Source organism: Mus caroli, chromosome 9, assembly GCF_900094665.2.
Source record: "Mus caroli chromosome 9, CAROLI_EIJ_v1.1, whole genome shotgun sequence".
Taxonomy (NCBI): domain Eukaryota; kingdom Metazoa; phylum Chordata; class Mammalia; order Rodentia; family Muridae; genus Mus; species Mus caroli.
The window spans coordinates 104,043,673-104,060,235 of record NC_034578.1 but is presented as its reverse complement, the minus strand read 5'-3'; the positions used below and the strand labels follow the sequence as shown (position 1 = coordinate 104,060,235).

The 16,563-nt window shown below is 41.7% G+C and overlaps 1 protein-coding gene across 1 annotated transcript in view; it reads right to left on the bottom strand.

Annotated features, from left to right (window-relative positions):
* The window catches only part of Prkar2a (protein kinase cAMP-dependent type II regulatory subunit alpha), a 51,383-nt gene that overhangs the window by 26,465 nt on the left and 8,355 nt on the right, over window positions 1–16,563 (bottom strand). The window contains exons 2-3 of the mRNA XM_021171883.2: window positions 3,591–3,626; window positions 1,006–1,058 (exon numbers count right to left, since the gene is read on the bottom strand). Of these exons, the coding sequence (XP_021027542.1) occupies window positions 1,006–1,058; window positions 3,591–3,626 (89 nt within the window). The remainder of the gene's footprint in view (window positions 1–1,005; window positions 1,059–3,590; window positions 3,627–16,563) is intronic.

Genomic DNA, 16,563 nt, shown 5'->3' with positions numbered 1-16,563 from the left:
AAAAAAAAAAAAAAGAACACTATTAACAATAACAGTAGTATTTACAAACTAGTTGTCTAAGAGTTAAATAATATATGTAAGGTCTCTAAAAACAATACCTTAAATTCATTTAGTAGGTGCTTTAAAACTATAACCATTATTACAGACAAAAATGTTTGCTGAACTAAAAAGAAACATTACAACTTAATAATATTATAATTAAGAGGCCTATTAAGTTACTTTCTAAACATGTTTTTTACCAGAAATAAATAGGTTAAATTTGCAACAGGAGGGGCTGGCTGCTTCTGTGGACCTGGCAGCCTGAGCCCAGTCATTGGAACCCACATAAAGGTGGGAAGAGGGGAAGCAACTCCATACATGTGCAATAGGAAATTGTATTCCTTTATTAAGACTCGTTTTGGGTTTTTTCATTTTTCACTATTACAACAATGTAATGATCTCCATTTGTGTTTCTTTAGGAAGAACTTTCCCTAGTAACTGCTGAACCTGACGGTGCCACCTGCCTAAGGCCAGGGCTTCTGCAAAGCCAGTCCTGGGCTCCTCACCAAACCCTTAACCAGAGTTGGTTTCAATCTATCATATAAAAAAGTCACGAATCATTAAGTTTCCTTTGGTATTTTTCATGCAAATTTTGTTTTTGTTCTTTCTCTTCCTTCCTCTCTTCTTCAATTCCCTTTTCTTCCTCTCCCCCACTTGACCTTTGAACCCTTAGTACTCTCCTTTTCATTTCCGTCTTCAGGATGCAGAAGTCCTCCTGCACCCTCCTCAGCTTTCCTCTACAGCTCTTGCCCCTCTCTTGTGGCTGCCTGGTTAGTTTTACAGTCTGTATCCACTCTCACAAAGGCATGCAGACATGAGAGCGAGGGTCTGCATGTGAGAGCGTGTGACTCACAAGGAGATTTTAATTTGCTCTTACTTCCACTATCAGTGGTTGTATGAGGCATGTAGTAGAAGAGAATGAATAGAAAATATAATTCCATGTAGCACTTTAGCTTTAGTTCTTACCCTTGGATCATTATCCTCCTCTTCTTCATCGGGGTTAAACGTTTCTGCACAGACTAAATATTGGAGAGAGAGAAAAAAGTTATAAAATGTGTGATTTTAGAAAAAAAAAAAGAGAAATTATGGTGTTCATATGTGTGCCAAAGGTTCCTTTGTCATTACTCTACATCCCATCCATTTGTCTGTCTGCCTATCCATCTATCTGTCTACCTATACACCCACCCATCCATCAAGTATCTATATTTGTATTTCAGACAGGGTCTCCCTGTGTAGCTCTAGCTGGTCTCAAAGATCCATCTACATGGGCCTCCCGAGTCCTGGGACTAAAGGCATGTCCCACCACCCCAGCCTCTGCCTCACTGTGTTTGGATAGTCTTTAACTGAACCTGGAGCTCACATTCTCAGTTAGGCTGCCTGGCCAGTGAGCTGCATGAATTCATCCGTCTTCCTCCTTCCCAACACTGACATAGATGTGTGCTGCCACGCTTAAAACTTTTATGTGGGTGCATGTTCCAGGCTAGCCATCTCCCCAGCTCCCTTCCTCTTTTTATAAGGACAAAAGTCCTGTTTTTGTTGACCCTTCATAACCCCTTTACAGGCTGTGTTCCTATTGGTATGGCTTCAATGTGTAGGTCTGCTGGGGAGGCATAATTCAGTTGTGACTGGATTTCTAAAGGATACTGAGCGACTGTTAGTGACATTATTTTATTACACTGTAAGCATGTAAGCTTACATGGCAGTGCTATTTAGTAGACAATCACTTAACATAAATAACTGGGGCAGGAGGGACGGCTCAGTGGTTAAGAGATGAGGCTGCTATTCCAGAGGTCCTGCATTCAATTCCCAGCAACCAGTGGGTGGCTCACAACCATCTGTAATGGGATCTGATGGCCTCTTCTGCATGCAGGTGTACATGAAGATAGAGCCCTCATATATACAAGTAAATGATTAATCTTTAAAAATAAATAAATAAATAGCTGACACAGTACCAGATTCCCAATGAACTAGCCTGTCAGTCATCAGCAGTCAAAACTCACTGCATAGACACACAGATGTTAACACAAACATCTCTGCTTAATGTGTTTTAAAGCCTCAACCTATATGTGGAATCTGTTTTCTTTCCCTTTTATTTTTTTTAATTTAATTTTATTTTATTTTTGGTTTTCTCTGTGTTGCCCTAGCTGTCCTGGAACTGCCTCTGCCTCCCAAGTGCTGGGAATAAAGGCGTGTGCCACCACTGCCCAGCTCCCTTTTATTTTTGATGAATGAAATTTTGAAATTGGTAGTCATATTTCAAATTTCAAATCATTTAATTTGAGACTGTATCAAGAAAGCAGCAGTTAGAACAGGTATGGTAGTGTATGCTTGCATTCCAGAACCCAAAAAGCGAAGGACAGGAAAGCTGCCATGAGTTTAGGGTGAACCTAGGCTACACAGCAAGAGCCTCCCCACCCCCCCCCACCCCAAAGAAAGCAGTGCTTTAAACATTTATGAGTCCAAACTGGACAGTGGTGGTACATCTCTGAGTTTGAGGACAGCCTGGTCTACAGAGTTAGTTCTAGGACAGCCAGGGCTACACAGAGAAACCCTGCCTCAAAGTCAATCAATCAATCAGTCAATAAAACAAAAAATCATGAATCCATCCCTGGGCTACACAATCAGTCCCAGTCTAAAATAAATAAAACCAAGGGAAAGACCACCACCACCACCAACAGCAGAAAACTTATTTTAAAAAATGATGTGGGGGAAGCTGGGGAGAGAGCTAAGTGCGTAAAGGCACTGCTGTTCTAGGGGAACCAGATTCAATTCCAAGCACCAGCATGGCACCTCAGAACGTTCTCTAACTATAGTTCCAAAGGAGCAACACCTCTTCCCGCCATCTTGGCACCAGGCATGCATGTGATTCACAGACAAGCATGTGGACAGATACATATAGATGTTCTGGATTCTGAAAGCATTAATTTTTATTAACAACTAGAGGAGCATCAGGTGAGCTAAAGCTCTGTTTGCAGCTAAATTGCTTATTCTTGAGATAGTAGTGAAAAACAAAAAGACATATTTGGGATACATTTCCCCTGCAGCCTTCTCTATACACTGCCTCTAAAAAGAGCATGGCAATGTCAGTCTCTCACCAGAGAACACCACGTCCCATGCTAGAACTGAAGACATAAGTCAAGTGACCTTAAAACTCATGAGAAAATTTAATGGCAGTATAATCTAGGATGCTAAAAATAGTAAAATGAAAAATCACTTTTGGAAATAATTTTCTACTTTTAAATATAGAAAATTCTTATGAGACAGATACAAAGAGAGCAAATATAATAATACATGTACACATTTACTCAGAATGAAGGAATCACAGATAGTTTTACTTTTAGTATAATGTGTGTTGTGTGTGTGTGTGTGTTGTGTGTTGTGTGTTGTGTGTGTGTGTGTGTGTGTGTGTATATATATATATATATATATATATATATATATATATAAAATACTGTTGGTTTATCTTTTCAGATTAGAGATGAATTATGGTCACTTAAAATATTCATATCTTAAAATAGGACTTTAGCAGTATATCATAAAAGAACACATACCTGATACTCGTCTAGTAAATTTGCTAGGAACCGGAACTGAAAAAAGAAAAAAAAAATTAGTCATCATTACATTACATGCCTCTATTCTTATCCCCACTTCTTGCAAAAACCTCTGATAGTAGAATTAAGCACCCCAAAAATCAATAGCAGGTCAGTCCATACTCTTCTGTATTTGACCACAAATTATTGTTGCTCAACACGATCATAAAAAGAAAAGCCCCTTATAATTTCAGTGTGGCCGGGCAGTGTTGGTGCACACCTTTAATCACAGCACTTGGGAAGCAAAGGCAGGCAGATTTCTGAGTTCAAAGCCAGCCTGGTCTACAGAGTGAGTTCCAGGACAGCCAGGGCTACACAGAGAAACCCTGTCTCAATAATAATAATAATAATAATAACAAGAACAACAACAACTTCAATGTGCTAGAGGATGACACTGGGCACCTCCCACTCCTGTCCTCCTCAGGCTTCCATGGATATCCGAGTGTGTGAAGTGAATGTAGCTAAAAATAATCGGGAACTTATACTTACATATATTCACAAATGTTAAATTATAAATATAATTTAAATTTTATTTTGAGATTTTATGTTTTATGTGTATAGGTGTTTTGTCTCAATGTATATCTATACATCATGTGGCTACCTAGTGCCCATAGAGTCTAGAAGAGGGCCCTCGAACTGGAGTTTCAGACCGTTGTGAGCCACCAACTGAGTGATAGGAATTGAAATTAAGTCCTTTTGAAGAGCAGTCAATGCTCTTAATTGCTAAACTATCTCTCCAGCTGTAATTTAAATAAAATAAATCTTACTAGATAAAGAAAGGGGCTTGTCCCCAAGCCTGGTGACCTGAATTCCATCCCTATAACCCATGTGGTAGAAAAGAAGAACTCTTGGGAAGTCGTCCTCCGACCTCCATGTATGTGCTGAGTATTGTATACCTGCCCCTGACAATAAATACATTTGTCTCTATAAAAATACATATGGCATCAGAGAGATGACTCAGCAGTTAAGAGCACTGGCTGCTCTTCCAGAATCCAGTTTCAATTCCCAGCATCCACATGATGGCTTACAGAAATTTGTAACTCTAGTTCCACGAGATCTGACACCCTCTTCTGGCCTCTGTAGGCACAAGGTACACATGTGGTACACATACATACAACCAGACAAAATACCCATACACATGAAAAAAATGATGGAAATATATCCGGATATCATAGTGCATGCATGTAAACTCAGTGTTTGAGAAATTGAGGTAGGAGTATTAGAGGTTTGAAGCCAACCTGGGTTATACACCAAGACTATATCTCTAAAAATAAAACCAAACAGAGCACAGACCCGAAACTATGGCAGGAACACTTGTCCTCCATCTGACAAACCCTGGGTTCAATCCTTAACATTGGGAAAAAGGGAGGGAGGGTCAAGAATAAAAAAATACATTAAAAAAGACAAATGACGTTCCCCCTCGCTAAAGGGAGAAACTGGGCTCTAGAAACAGACCTAGTCTGTTAGGTGCTTGCTCAGCATGTGTGAATTCCTAGGTTTGGTCACCTACACCTCCTAACCAGGTACAGAGCGCATGCTTATAATCCTAGTACTCAGGAGGATAGACAAGTTCTAGGTTATCCTTAGCTACATATTGAGTTCCAGCCCAACTTGAGCTTGAGATACTGCCTAAAAATAAACAAAAATGAGAGGAGGGGAGAGAAAATTTTAAGAATTAGTAGGGGGGGAAAAAAACAAAAGAGAAGAAAACAGGCAAATCTGAGCCTAACCAAGTTACTTGAGGGATCCTGTCATCCTGCCCCAGCTCCACCATCTAGCTCTGTGGCATTGGTTGCTAAACTCAATCCTGGAGGCACATGTTACCTCTTCGAGCAGACATCTCTCTGTTCTCAGCAGTCTGACAGGCTCTCGACTCTACATGCCACCATTATGATTATTTGCAATCCTAAATGCTAGAACCCAGGCCTGATGAACATGAATGCTACAAACTCATCTGCCTTCACAGGAAACACTGTATCTATCGTAGATTCTCCTGTCCCACCTCTGCTACATTGAAGACGAGAATAGAAAGACTGTGGCTGATGTCCTGGCTGTTTCCCCATGGACACATTTCCCAATTGATTGTGAAGCACCCAGGTTCCTTGGCCGGACCCAGAAGCTGATGAACCAGACCTTACAATCTACAATTAAAAACTTTAGTGCTAGGCAGAGTGTGGTGGCACATACCTTAGTCTCAACACTGGGGAGTTTGCAAAGGCACATAGATACCTGCAAGTTCAAGATCAGTGTGCTCTGCACAGCAAGTTCCATGCTTTTAGTGCCAGGAACATTTCCCTGCCTGCTAGAAATAGCAAACATGTGGTCCTGCACTGAAGTGGTTTCTTTTCTGTTGCTGTACCAAAAGCAACTTTCCCGGAGAATGGTGCACTTGGCTACAGTTCTAGGCTACTGTCTACTGTTGTGGAGAAGAAGTCAAGGCAGGAACTTGAAGCAGCCAGTCATATCCAGTAAAGATTGATGACAAGGAAAGCATGTATTCAGCTCACTTTCTTCTTCTTTTTATACAGTTCAAGATTCAAACCCAGGAAATACTACAGCAACCTTTTAGGCTGGGTCTTCCTACATCAATTAAAGCATTCCAGGTCAGTATGACCTAGAAAATCCCTCATTTAGACTCTTCCTAGGTGATTCTATGTTGCCAAGTTGACAATCAAAACTAACCATCATATTCTAATGCCCTCAACTTTCAGATGACAAAAGGGCTGGCGGGAGCTAGTGCTGAAGAGGGTAGGCGTGGAGCTGAGCTCCAGAAAGGCCAGGTGGCCCAAGGCAGCAAGCGCACTTTGTGTGGGAAGAGGCCTGTCCACAGGAACTCTGCTACCCCATGAGCCCTGATGTCCAAGCCTGGACATTAATAATATACTGAATCTCACTGGAAGCCACCTCTCAGACAGGCGGTATTATCTGTTTACCAGATGAGGAAACTGATGCAAATGAGCTCAAAGCCAACGTTCCTTTCATTTTCTTATCGCTCAATTATGCACTTCATTTGCAAAACAAAACAAACTCAAACTTCATCGAAAAGGAGAATCAGCAGTTTTAGAGTGTTCTGGGTTGACTTGATATATGAAAAGTATATATCAGTAGTAAATATTTATATAAATCTTCAATTTTAATCACCTTTTAGTTCTCCTCCTTCATAAAAACAAGTGAAGAAGTGCTTGAACCTCTGCAGAAAAAGTCACAGATAAATCTAGAGCTGTTCTTACTTAATTTTTGTCATTGTTTTTTGAAACAGGGTCTCATGTAAACAAAGCTGGCCTTGAACTCCTGGTTTTCCTGCCTCCCCTCCCAAGCATTGGTAGCATATTGTAACCTGCTCTGCTCTGCTCTGCTCTGCTCTGCTCTTCCTTCTTTTCTTTCTTCCTACTTTTTATTTTTAGTTTTCAAGACAGAGGGGTTTTTTGTGTAGCCCTGGCTGTCCTGTAGACCATGCTGGCCCTGAAGTCTCCAAGATCCACCTGCCTCTGGCCCCCAAGTACTAGGATTAAAGGTATCTACCACCATTACCCAACTATAAACAGCTCCTAATGTTTGTATATTCACTGAATGTAAACTACAAAAGTACATAACATTTTCACATTTAAATTTTTATGAAAAGTAGCTATATATGGATTTAACTCTAGTCATTTGACATTAGCTGAGAACAAGAGGTTAACTCTGTATTCTGTAATCAACCCCACCCCACCCCGCTACCCCCACTAACTACTTAGAAATCTACCCTACCTCACCACAGTGCCTGGAGAGATGGCTGAGGGTTTAAAATTCTTGCTTCTGTCTGTAATTCCAGTTTCAGATGTTCTAACACCCTCTTGTGGCCTCCAGAGGCACCTGCACACTCATGATGCAGGCAAAATGTTCATACAAATCCAATAAATAAATCTTTTAAAAAAACAAAAATCTGGGCTGGAGAGATGGCTCAGTGGTTTAGAGCATCCACTGCTCTTTTGAAGGTCCGAAGGTTTGAAGGTCCTGAGTCAAATCCCAGCAACCACATGGTGGCTCACAACCATCCGTAATGAGATCTGACATCCTCTTCTAGTGCATCTGAAGACAGCTACAGTGTACTTAGATATAATAATAAATAAATGTTTTTTAAAAATCTAGGGATGAGCCTGGCGTGGTGGCGCACGCCTTTAATCCTAGCACTCGGGAGGCAGAGGCAGGCGGATTTCTGAGTTCAAGGCCAACCTGGTCTACAAAGTGAGTTCCAGGATAGCCAGGGCTATACAGAGAAACCCTGTCTCGAAAAAAAACAAAAACAAACAAACAAAAAAATCTAGGGATGGAGAGATGACTCAGCGGTTAAAAGCATTGACTGTTCTTCCAGAGGTGCTGAGTTCAATTCCCAGCAACAACATGGTGGCTCATAACCATCTGTAATAGAATCTGATGCTCTCTTCTGGTGTTTCTGATAGGAGCCAGAGATGGCTCTGAGGTTAAAAAATAAAAAACAAAGCAAACAAACAAAAATTCTCTGGGCAGTGGTGGCGCATGCCTTTAATCCCAGCACTCGGGAGGCAGAGGCAGGCGGATTTCTGAGTTCGAGGCCAGCCTGGTCTACAAAGTGAGCTCCAGGACAGCCAGGGCTCCACAGAGAAACCCTGTCTCAAAAAAACAAAAAAAACCTAGCAGAGCACATTCAAGGAATGCCCCTGTGTCGATACAGCTGATAGTAAGTTTCTCCCTCCGTAAGAAGGACCTGCCATTTTTAGGCAATGCAAACCACTCGACTCTCCTTTTCTCCACACCCCTCCCTCTGAACCTGTTTTACTCCATCCCTTCAGGAATATGTCTACCTCTATTTTAAATACTATAGCTTTCTAGCATTTGCATCTTAGGCAGTATAATCTTCCTGATAAAATATAGTTCATGCCTTCATGGGCCCTGTCGGCTTGGTACCAGCTCTACAGAGAGAAACAGAAGCAGCCTTGGCTTACTTGAGCATTTCTCTCCAGTGTTAGACAGACTGTCTCTAATAGCTTGACAATAGGCTTCGAGCAGTAGGAAACAGAAATGACACTTCACGCTGATAGTGCAATTTTATAAAAGTACTGGATGCTTTTCTTGTTACTAGGAGACAATAAAATTATAGCAACCTAATCTTGGTTATGCTTTTTGAGACAATGAAATAATAGAACATTGTCAGAAAAAAATTAAATCTCAAGTGCAAGCTCCTTAGTGGTTGCTAGGAAAAATAAAGTTTGAATGCTATTTCCATGTTTCCATTCGGTCACACCACATGCCTGGATTTCTCCCATATTTACAGGTTCACTCTCCTCTGCCAGCCCTGTGGCACTGGGTGTTTGTTCTAGGTTATCATGCCTGTCAGTCAGAGCCCTCTTCTTGCTTTATCACACTTGTCCTGAAAGATCTCAATAATGCTCACAATTTCAAACAAAAGCTCACTCTTATACCTCTCATATCTGTCCTGTTAGATCCAGACAAGAATATCGAGTTGCCTATATCTGATCTGTAGGCTACAAGAAAGAGAACTGGATCTAGCATGGACTTTTTAAACCTCCAAGTCCAAACCCAGTGAGATACTTCCTCCAAAAAGGTCACACCTCCTAGTCCTTCTCAAATATCACCGCTCTCTGATGACAACGCATTCAAATATAAGAGCCTATGGGGCCCTTCTTATTCAAACCACCACATTCAGTGAACACTTACCAGAGCCTTTGGAACTAAGACTTTTCTCTGTAAGGAAGCTTTAACTGACTTTCCAGATCAGCTCATATTCCTGTCACAGGCTCTGTAAAAGAACCAAGTGCCTTCCCTTCAGAGAAGTGATGTCACAGCATAACGCTAAAGCAATCTAAGTCATTTATTTGGTTGATTGTGCTCTCCCTTCCTACCATTACCCCAAGGAATAAAATTAGGTCTATCTTTGCTTGCCCATGTAGCCTCAAAGCCTGACATACTATAGAACTTTCTGAGAGAGAGAGAGAGAGGGAGAGGGAGAGAGAATGAGAATGTGTATGTGTGTCTCCATGATTGTATGTAAGGGGACAGAAAATAAAAGCAAACTCCACGGTGTGTGTCTGAAGATCAAAGGTCAACCCTTTGGCATTGGCTCTCTTCTTTTACCTTTATCTAGGTTCTGAAGATCAAACTGAGGTCACCATGCTTGACAGCAAGCACATCAACAGCCCCCCTCTAGCCACTGTTACTACAGATCTTTTGTATATATTTGTTAGATAAGTTCACTTTAAATCATAGTATCACAAATATGCACCAAAATATTCATCTTTGGGGTAGGACATGACTCAATCTATTCAACCAAAAGTTAGCTGAGCCCACGGATAAAGAGGACTAGCTTTAAAGAGAAGCTGATTTTCCTGGGTGTGGTCATTCATGACTTTAACCCCAGGACTCAGGAGGCAGAGACTGGAGGAGCTCTGTGGGGTTGAGGCCTACAGCATTGTTCTCTCTAGTAACTGTCATCCCACTATACAGGGAGACTGTTCATAGTATTTCTGTTTATAATGTGCTTATAATACAGAAATCCTCTTTGCTGTTCTCAAAAAAAATTTAGTTCTGAAATAGGCATGAATATTTTAAACTCTGAACATGTAAACACAGCTGTCTACTATAAAAAGTAAAAACTTGTCTAATCTTATGCTACCCACAGTGGGCGAACTGGACAAAACTCTCCACACACAAAAACTAAAGATAGGAAACAAAGCCTAGGAAACTGGAGCTTTGTATAAGACTGCAATTTGTGCAGTCTGGACTCAGAGGATTAGATGTTCAAAGCCTATTTAGGCTACCAACAAAATTCAAGGTCAACCCGGGCAACTTAACCAGACACTATCTCAATAGGAAAACTAAGAGCCTTGTCAGACAGCTCAGGGGATATAGGCAGTTCCCACCATGCCTGATAACTTGAGTTTGCTCCTGGTGGGAGGGAACTGAATCTCAGGGGTTAGCCTCTAACTCCTCGGATAAGCCCTGGCATGCTTCCTCATACTCTCTTCATTTTAATTTAAAAAATTAAATAAATTATCAGAGCTGTTATCCTGTAAGCGCACTCAAATACTGTTAAAGGTTTATTTTATGTACTCTGTGAGTGCTGAGTGAACGCGACATGTACGCTGGTACATACAGATGCAAAAGAAGATCTGGAGGTGGAGTAACAGGTGGTTCCGAGCCACCAATGTGGGTGCTAGGAAACAAATCTCAGTCCTCTGGAAGAACAGCAAGAACTCTGAGCCATCTCTCCAGCCCTTATCACTTACTTGTCTGTTGTATGCGTATACATGTCTGTTGTCTGCGTATACATGTCTGTTGTATGCGTATACATGTCTGGAGGTAAAAAGAATTTGCAGGATCGAGTTCTCTCCTTGCACCATATGGGTTCTTGGGACTGAACTCAGGAGTCAGGTCTTCCGATTTGGCAGCAAGCCTCACTAACCAAGCCATCTCTCTAGTCTTACCATGTGCAAATATTATGCCAGCCTTTTTCTATTTTGTTTTTTGAGACATTCTCTATGTAGCCCCGGCTGTCCTAGAACTCACTATATAGACCAGGCTGTTTAGTACTCAGAGATCTGGCTGCCTCTGTTTCCGTAACCCTGGAATTAAAGGTGCATGTACCATCACACCTAGCCTGCCAAACATTTTAAAAGCATCATCACACAGACTCCTCACAACTCTTTCACCATACTATGAAGCAGAGGAGACTGAAATTCAGACAACTGCCCTTAAAGACAGGATTTATCTGCCGTGATCATCTCAACCTGACAACTGAGTTGTTCATATGAATATGTGTGTGCTGTGTGTTTTTGCAGGATATTTGATCACACTGTAAAACCTTTAATCCCAAACAATGAAGGTAAAGTTAGTTTATAGAAGGAAGCATCCATATTTGAAAGTAATGTCTAATTGAGTGGTAAACAAAGTGATGAATCAGAGAAAGACTTGACAGAATAGGATATGTCCAACTCTCATGAGAAGAGAGAGGAAAGGGAAGTTACTTGAGGGGCAGTGCAGAAAGAAGGGAAAAACACAGTTTTACCAGGAGAGTTTTAAAGGTTGCAAAGGGAGGACAAGCTGAACAGGTGAACACAGAACAAGCCAGAGAATGAGAAGGAGCCAGAAGATTAGAACAGATTGCTAGCATTAGTTTGAGGCCAAGCAGAGCAATTCAATCAAAGGCCTAGAAAGAAGCCAGTTTGAAATCAGTCAGCTTGGAGAGGAGTTTTGAGCCAGAAGAGCTGAGCTGAATCAGCTAGCCAGAGCACAGAAAGAACTAAAACAGATGAACTTACTCAAGCAGCAAGTATCAGAGGCTGAAAACACACTTGGTCTAGATTAGACTGTACAGAGGCTAGAAGCTTCCAGGATTAGGCCTAGGCTAGCAGATGGAGGCAATAAGCCCCTGAGACAATAATTACATCAGGCGAATAAAAGATGCTTTTACTGGGTTTTGTTTGTTTTTGTTTTTAAGACAGGTTTCTCTATGTAGCTCTGGCTATTCTAGAACTCTCTGTGTAGACAAGACTGGCCTAAAACTCACAGAGATCCACCTGCCTTTGCCCCATAAGCCACCATGCCTGTCTTCATTTCATTCATATATACACACATATTCATAAACATTTACATATACATTAAAGCTTGCTTATTTATTTATTTATTTATTTATTTATTTTATATATGTGAATACACTGCAGCTGTCTTCAGATACACCAGAAGAGGGCGTTGGATCCCATTACAGATGGTTGTGAGCCACCACGTGGTTGCTGGGAATTGAACTCAGGACCTCTGGAAGAGCAGTCAGTGCTCTTAGCTGCTGAGCCATCTCTCCTGCCCTACATTTTATATTTTTAAATAAAAATAAATTCTACCATGCTATTATTCTAATTATAGATCCAAAGCAAATTTAAATGTCCCCAACCTCTGCTGCTCTCAAAGGGTCAGAAGCTCCTATAGACTGGAAGGCTCTCATTTTCCAGCGCTGCAGACCAAGCAAAGGAAGAGTCAACCAAAGCAGCAGTGTGTCCTAGCGAGAAGTCTGCACAGCCCTCTTCTCCTTCAGACTGGAGCCCTGTGCTGCACAGGTGACCTCTCAGTCTTCCCCAGTGCTGCTGCTCACTTCTAACTTAGCTAGAGGACACCACACATGCTCCATGGTGGGAAGATTCCACACTGCCACAGTAAGATAACACTGTAGAGTGGGAACCTGACCCAAGCGCCAAGCCCGTCATGGTCCTTCCCTGAAATGTATCAAGCCGGAGAAAGAAAAGCTCGCGCTCCAGCTTGGATCGAAAACTACAAAAAGCAGTGAGGAGCAAATGGAAATCTTCCACAGGGGAGTGGAAGGTCATGAATGTTCATCACAGGAAGAAAACAGTTACAGCATCTGCAAGGGAGCAGAACACCACAAGAAGGGCCAGCAATGTGCCTAATGCAACAGTTCTAACAAGACCAGAAAAAAGAGAATGTATTAGCAATCGTGTCAAGTTCCCTTTTTCAGACACTGTCCTGAAAGAGAAAACTTTTGCCATCATATCCCTTGTTTTTTTAAAAAAGAAAAAAATCCAAAGGGCCTTGAGTATCCACAAGTTCAATGGGTTCAACTCATAGAACTGAAAAATAAATTTAAAAAATAAAATCTCTTCTTTAGAAAAGATCACTGTGACACTTTACTCATATAGAAAGTATTTGCCTTCTCAAACGTGGTTATTATTATGATTATGAAATCTGAGCCCTCTGCTGGGGTTCAAATCCCAGAGCCACCTCAATTACTTACAGAGAAAGCCTCAAATGAATGTGTATTGCGGACATGGACAAGGCCTCAGAACCATGGGAAATTGGCAAAACCTTTCCACTCATGCAGGCTGGGAAGTGACAAAGCCTTCCTCTGGTCAAGTATGTAAAACTTGTAACTGCGGCTTCTTTGTCTTGGATGTTTGCAGCCTGAGGCTGCTGAGCTGCAGAGAACAGCTAACTCCTCCCCACGGTGCTGTCTGCCCAGAGTCTGACAGCACACCAACACCAGCTTGCTAGTCCCTGTCCCTCCTTTATCCCCTCACGGCCTCTAGTCAGGTCAGGGGCCAAGCTGTGCAGTTGCAGAAAGAGACCTTGAACAAGTTCTTTACCCTCTGAGTCTCAGTTTCCTCATTATAAAAGCAGGGTAATAATAGCACCTGCCTTATAGGGTTGTTGCTTGGCACAAAACGAACCTTTGAACTGGTTGATTTATTTAAAGGAAAAAAAGCAATTCACTGTCAAGTAAGAAGGAAATAGGAGGGAGAAGGCCACTTTCAGGCAGAGAGAAGACAAATACAGAAGAAGAACATAAAAAGATAAGGCCCACTCATGACTCGTGTCCTCTCAGACTCACATTCCCACTGCTGGCTGGATGTCAGCTGGATCCTAGCCCTGAGAGCTGGCCCTGCATTCAACAAGTCCAGGATAGAACTCATCAGCGCTACAACTCCTGTCTCTTCTGGGTCGCCACATCTGGGGCAGTGCTAGCAAAGTCTCCTACCACTCCTCACAGCAGGTCAGGGTAAGGGCAGAACACTTTTCAGTATCTAAATACAGAACTTGACTGGTCAAGGCAGAAGTAAGATGTAGCATGATGGGCTAGAAACTGAGTCAGAAGTGGAAAAACAAACAAACAAACAAAAAACCCCAAATCTAGAAACAAAACCTAGCAGGCTCCAAATAATCACTTTTTGTCGTACGGTAAAGACCAACTCTTCATGGCGAATCCCCTTTATTAGCCACTTCCACTCCCTCTGGCTATTGGTATTTTGATGATCCCAATCCTGTTTTGTTCGATTTAATTTTTATCCATTTTATGTGTACAGGTGCTGTGTCTGGGTGTGTATCTGTGTACTATGAATGTGCCTGGAATTCCAGAACCTAAAATAGTGGAGGCAAGAGGATCAGGAAGGAGTTCAAGGCCAGCCTGGGCTATCTGAAAGAGAATTGAAAGGAAAGGAAAGGAAAGGAAAGGAAAGGAAAGGAAAGGAAGGGGAGGGGAGGGGAGGGAAGAGGCAAGCAAGCCAGCCTGAGGCTGGGAGAGGAAACATAAATACTGCTTGTGGACGTTGTACATCGTGGTGCGCACTAGGCTCCGCACCACGATGTACAACGTCCACAAGCAGAGGAAAGGGAGGGGAGGGGAGGGGAGGGGAGAAAGAAAACTAAGCTGGGAATTGTAGCACAGTCCTATCTATGATCACAGTGCTTAAAAGGCAAGACAAGCAAATCCCTTATAAGTTCAAAGCCAGCCTGCTTCCATAACAAGTTCCAGGCTAAGCCTGCCAGGGCCTGTCTTAGAAATAAAAAATAGGGGCTGGAGAGATATGGTTCAGTGGTTAAGAGCATTGACTGCTCTTCCAGAGGTCATGAGTTCAATTCCACAGATAGTGGCTCACAACCATCTGTAATAGAATCTGATGCCCTCTTCTGGTGTGTCTGAAAACAGCTACAGTGAACTAATATAAACATAATAAATAAATCTTAGAAAAACAAACCACAGTTGGGAGTGTAGCTGAGAGGACGGTGCGTGCTTAGCGTGTGCCAGACTTGGAATTCAACTCCCAACATAAAAGCAAAGCAAACAAGAAGGAAGGCCTGAGGCTCGGTGGCTGTGGAGCCAGGGCAGAGCCAGCCGAGGCTTTCTTCTATTTAGCAATATTCAGCAAACTAGTACAAATCAGTTATCAAGGAATAAACATATATGGACCTATTAAGTGTTTATTTTCTAAGGCAGACTTGGTGGCCTAAATTGTAGAGTAAAACTGTCTTTAAAAACATTTTTAAGCACATACATTGACTGGCTCGACCTTCTTGCCCACACTCTAACCTCATTAGAAAAATTAAACCATTTTCATTTTCTTAAGAATAAATTTTCATCAAAAAACAAAAAAGAATAAATTTCCATGTAGCTGAAGAGAGAGCTCAGCAGTCAGAAAGCACTGTTGCTCTTACTGAAGGCCTCATGTTCAAAACACCCTCACAATCTTCTGTAAATTCAATTTCAGGGAATCTCATGCCTTCTCCTAGCCTCCATATGCATAAAAACATGTGGTACACATACATACATGTAGGCAAAACATATGTATACATAAAATAAAAATAAATTCCCCTGCCTCTGCCTCCCCAGTGCTGGGATTAAAGGTGTGCGCCACCACTGCTCAGCTTGTAAAAATAAATCTTAAGAAAATAAAATTTTATGCCAGGTGTGGTAGCACATACCTTTCATTCTAGCACTCTGGAGGAAGAGGCTGGTGGATCTCGTTTGAGGACAGCCTGGTCTACAGAGTAAGTTCTATACCAGCCAGAGCTACACAGTGATATGCCATCTCGAGAATTAAAATAAGTGAAAATAAAATTTCACATAGTTTGTAATTAAAGCTTGAGACACATCATATACTAGTAATTCAGAGGAAATGACACATTAAGCTAATTAGTAAATCTGAATCATTCAATTAGATGCAGGTCCCTAGGCATACATGTATTCATGATGTGTCACTCAGTACTCGTTAACTTTAGAATGGTATAAATATGTAGAATGACTTCATTTAAATTGCTCAATCATAGCTTAAAAAAAAACTCTCATAACTTGTATCACACACTGGCACTCTCTAGTTCCAGTGGGTGGAAGTATAACCTGAGAACTTGTTAAATGCATACTGTATAAAGGCTGTTCTTCATACAAGGCTGTTTAGAGAAGAGCTCTGTAGTATATTGCCTGGCATTTATAAAAACCAAAATGACTATATATCATCTTTTTGCTTCTTAAGGGGAAAGATAAATTGTTAAGACCACCACAACAAAAGTTTCATGTCGAGCCGGGCGTGGTGGCGCACACCTTTAATCCCAGCACTCGGGAGGCAGAGGCAGGCGGATTTCTGAGTTCGAGGCCAGCCTGGTCTACAAAGTGAGTTCCAGG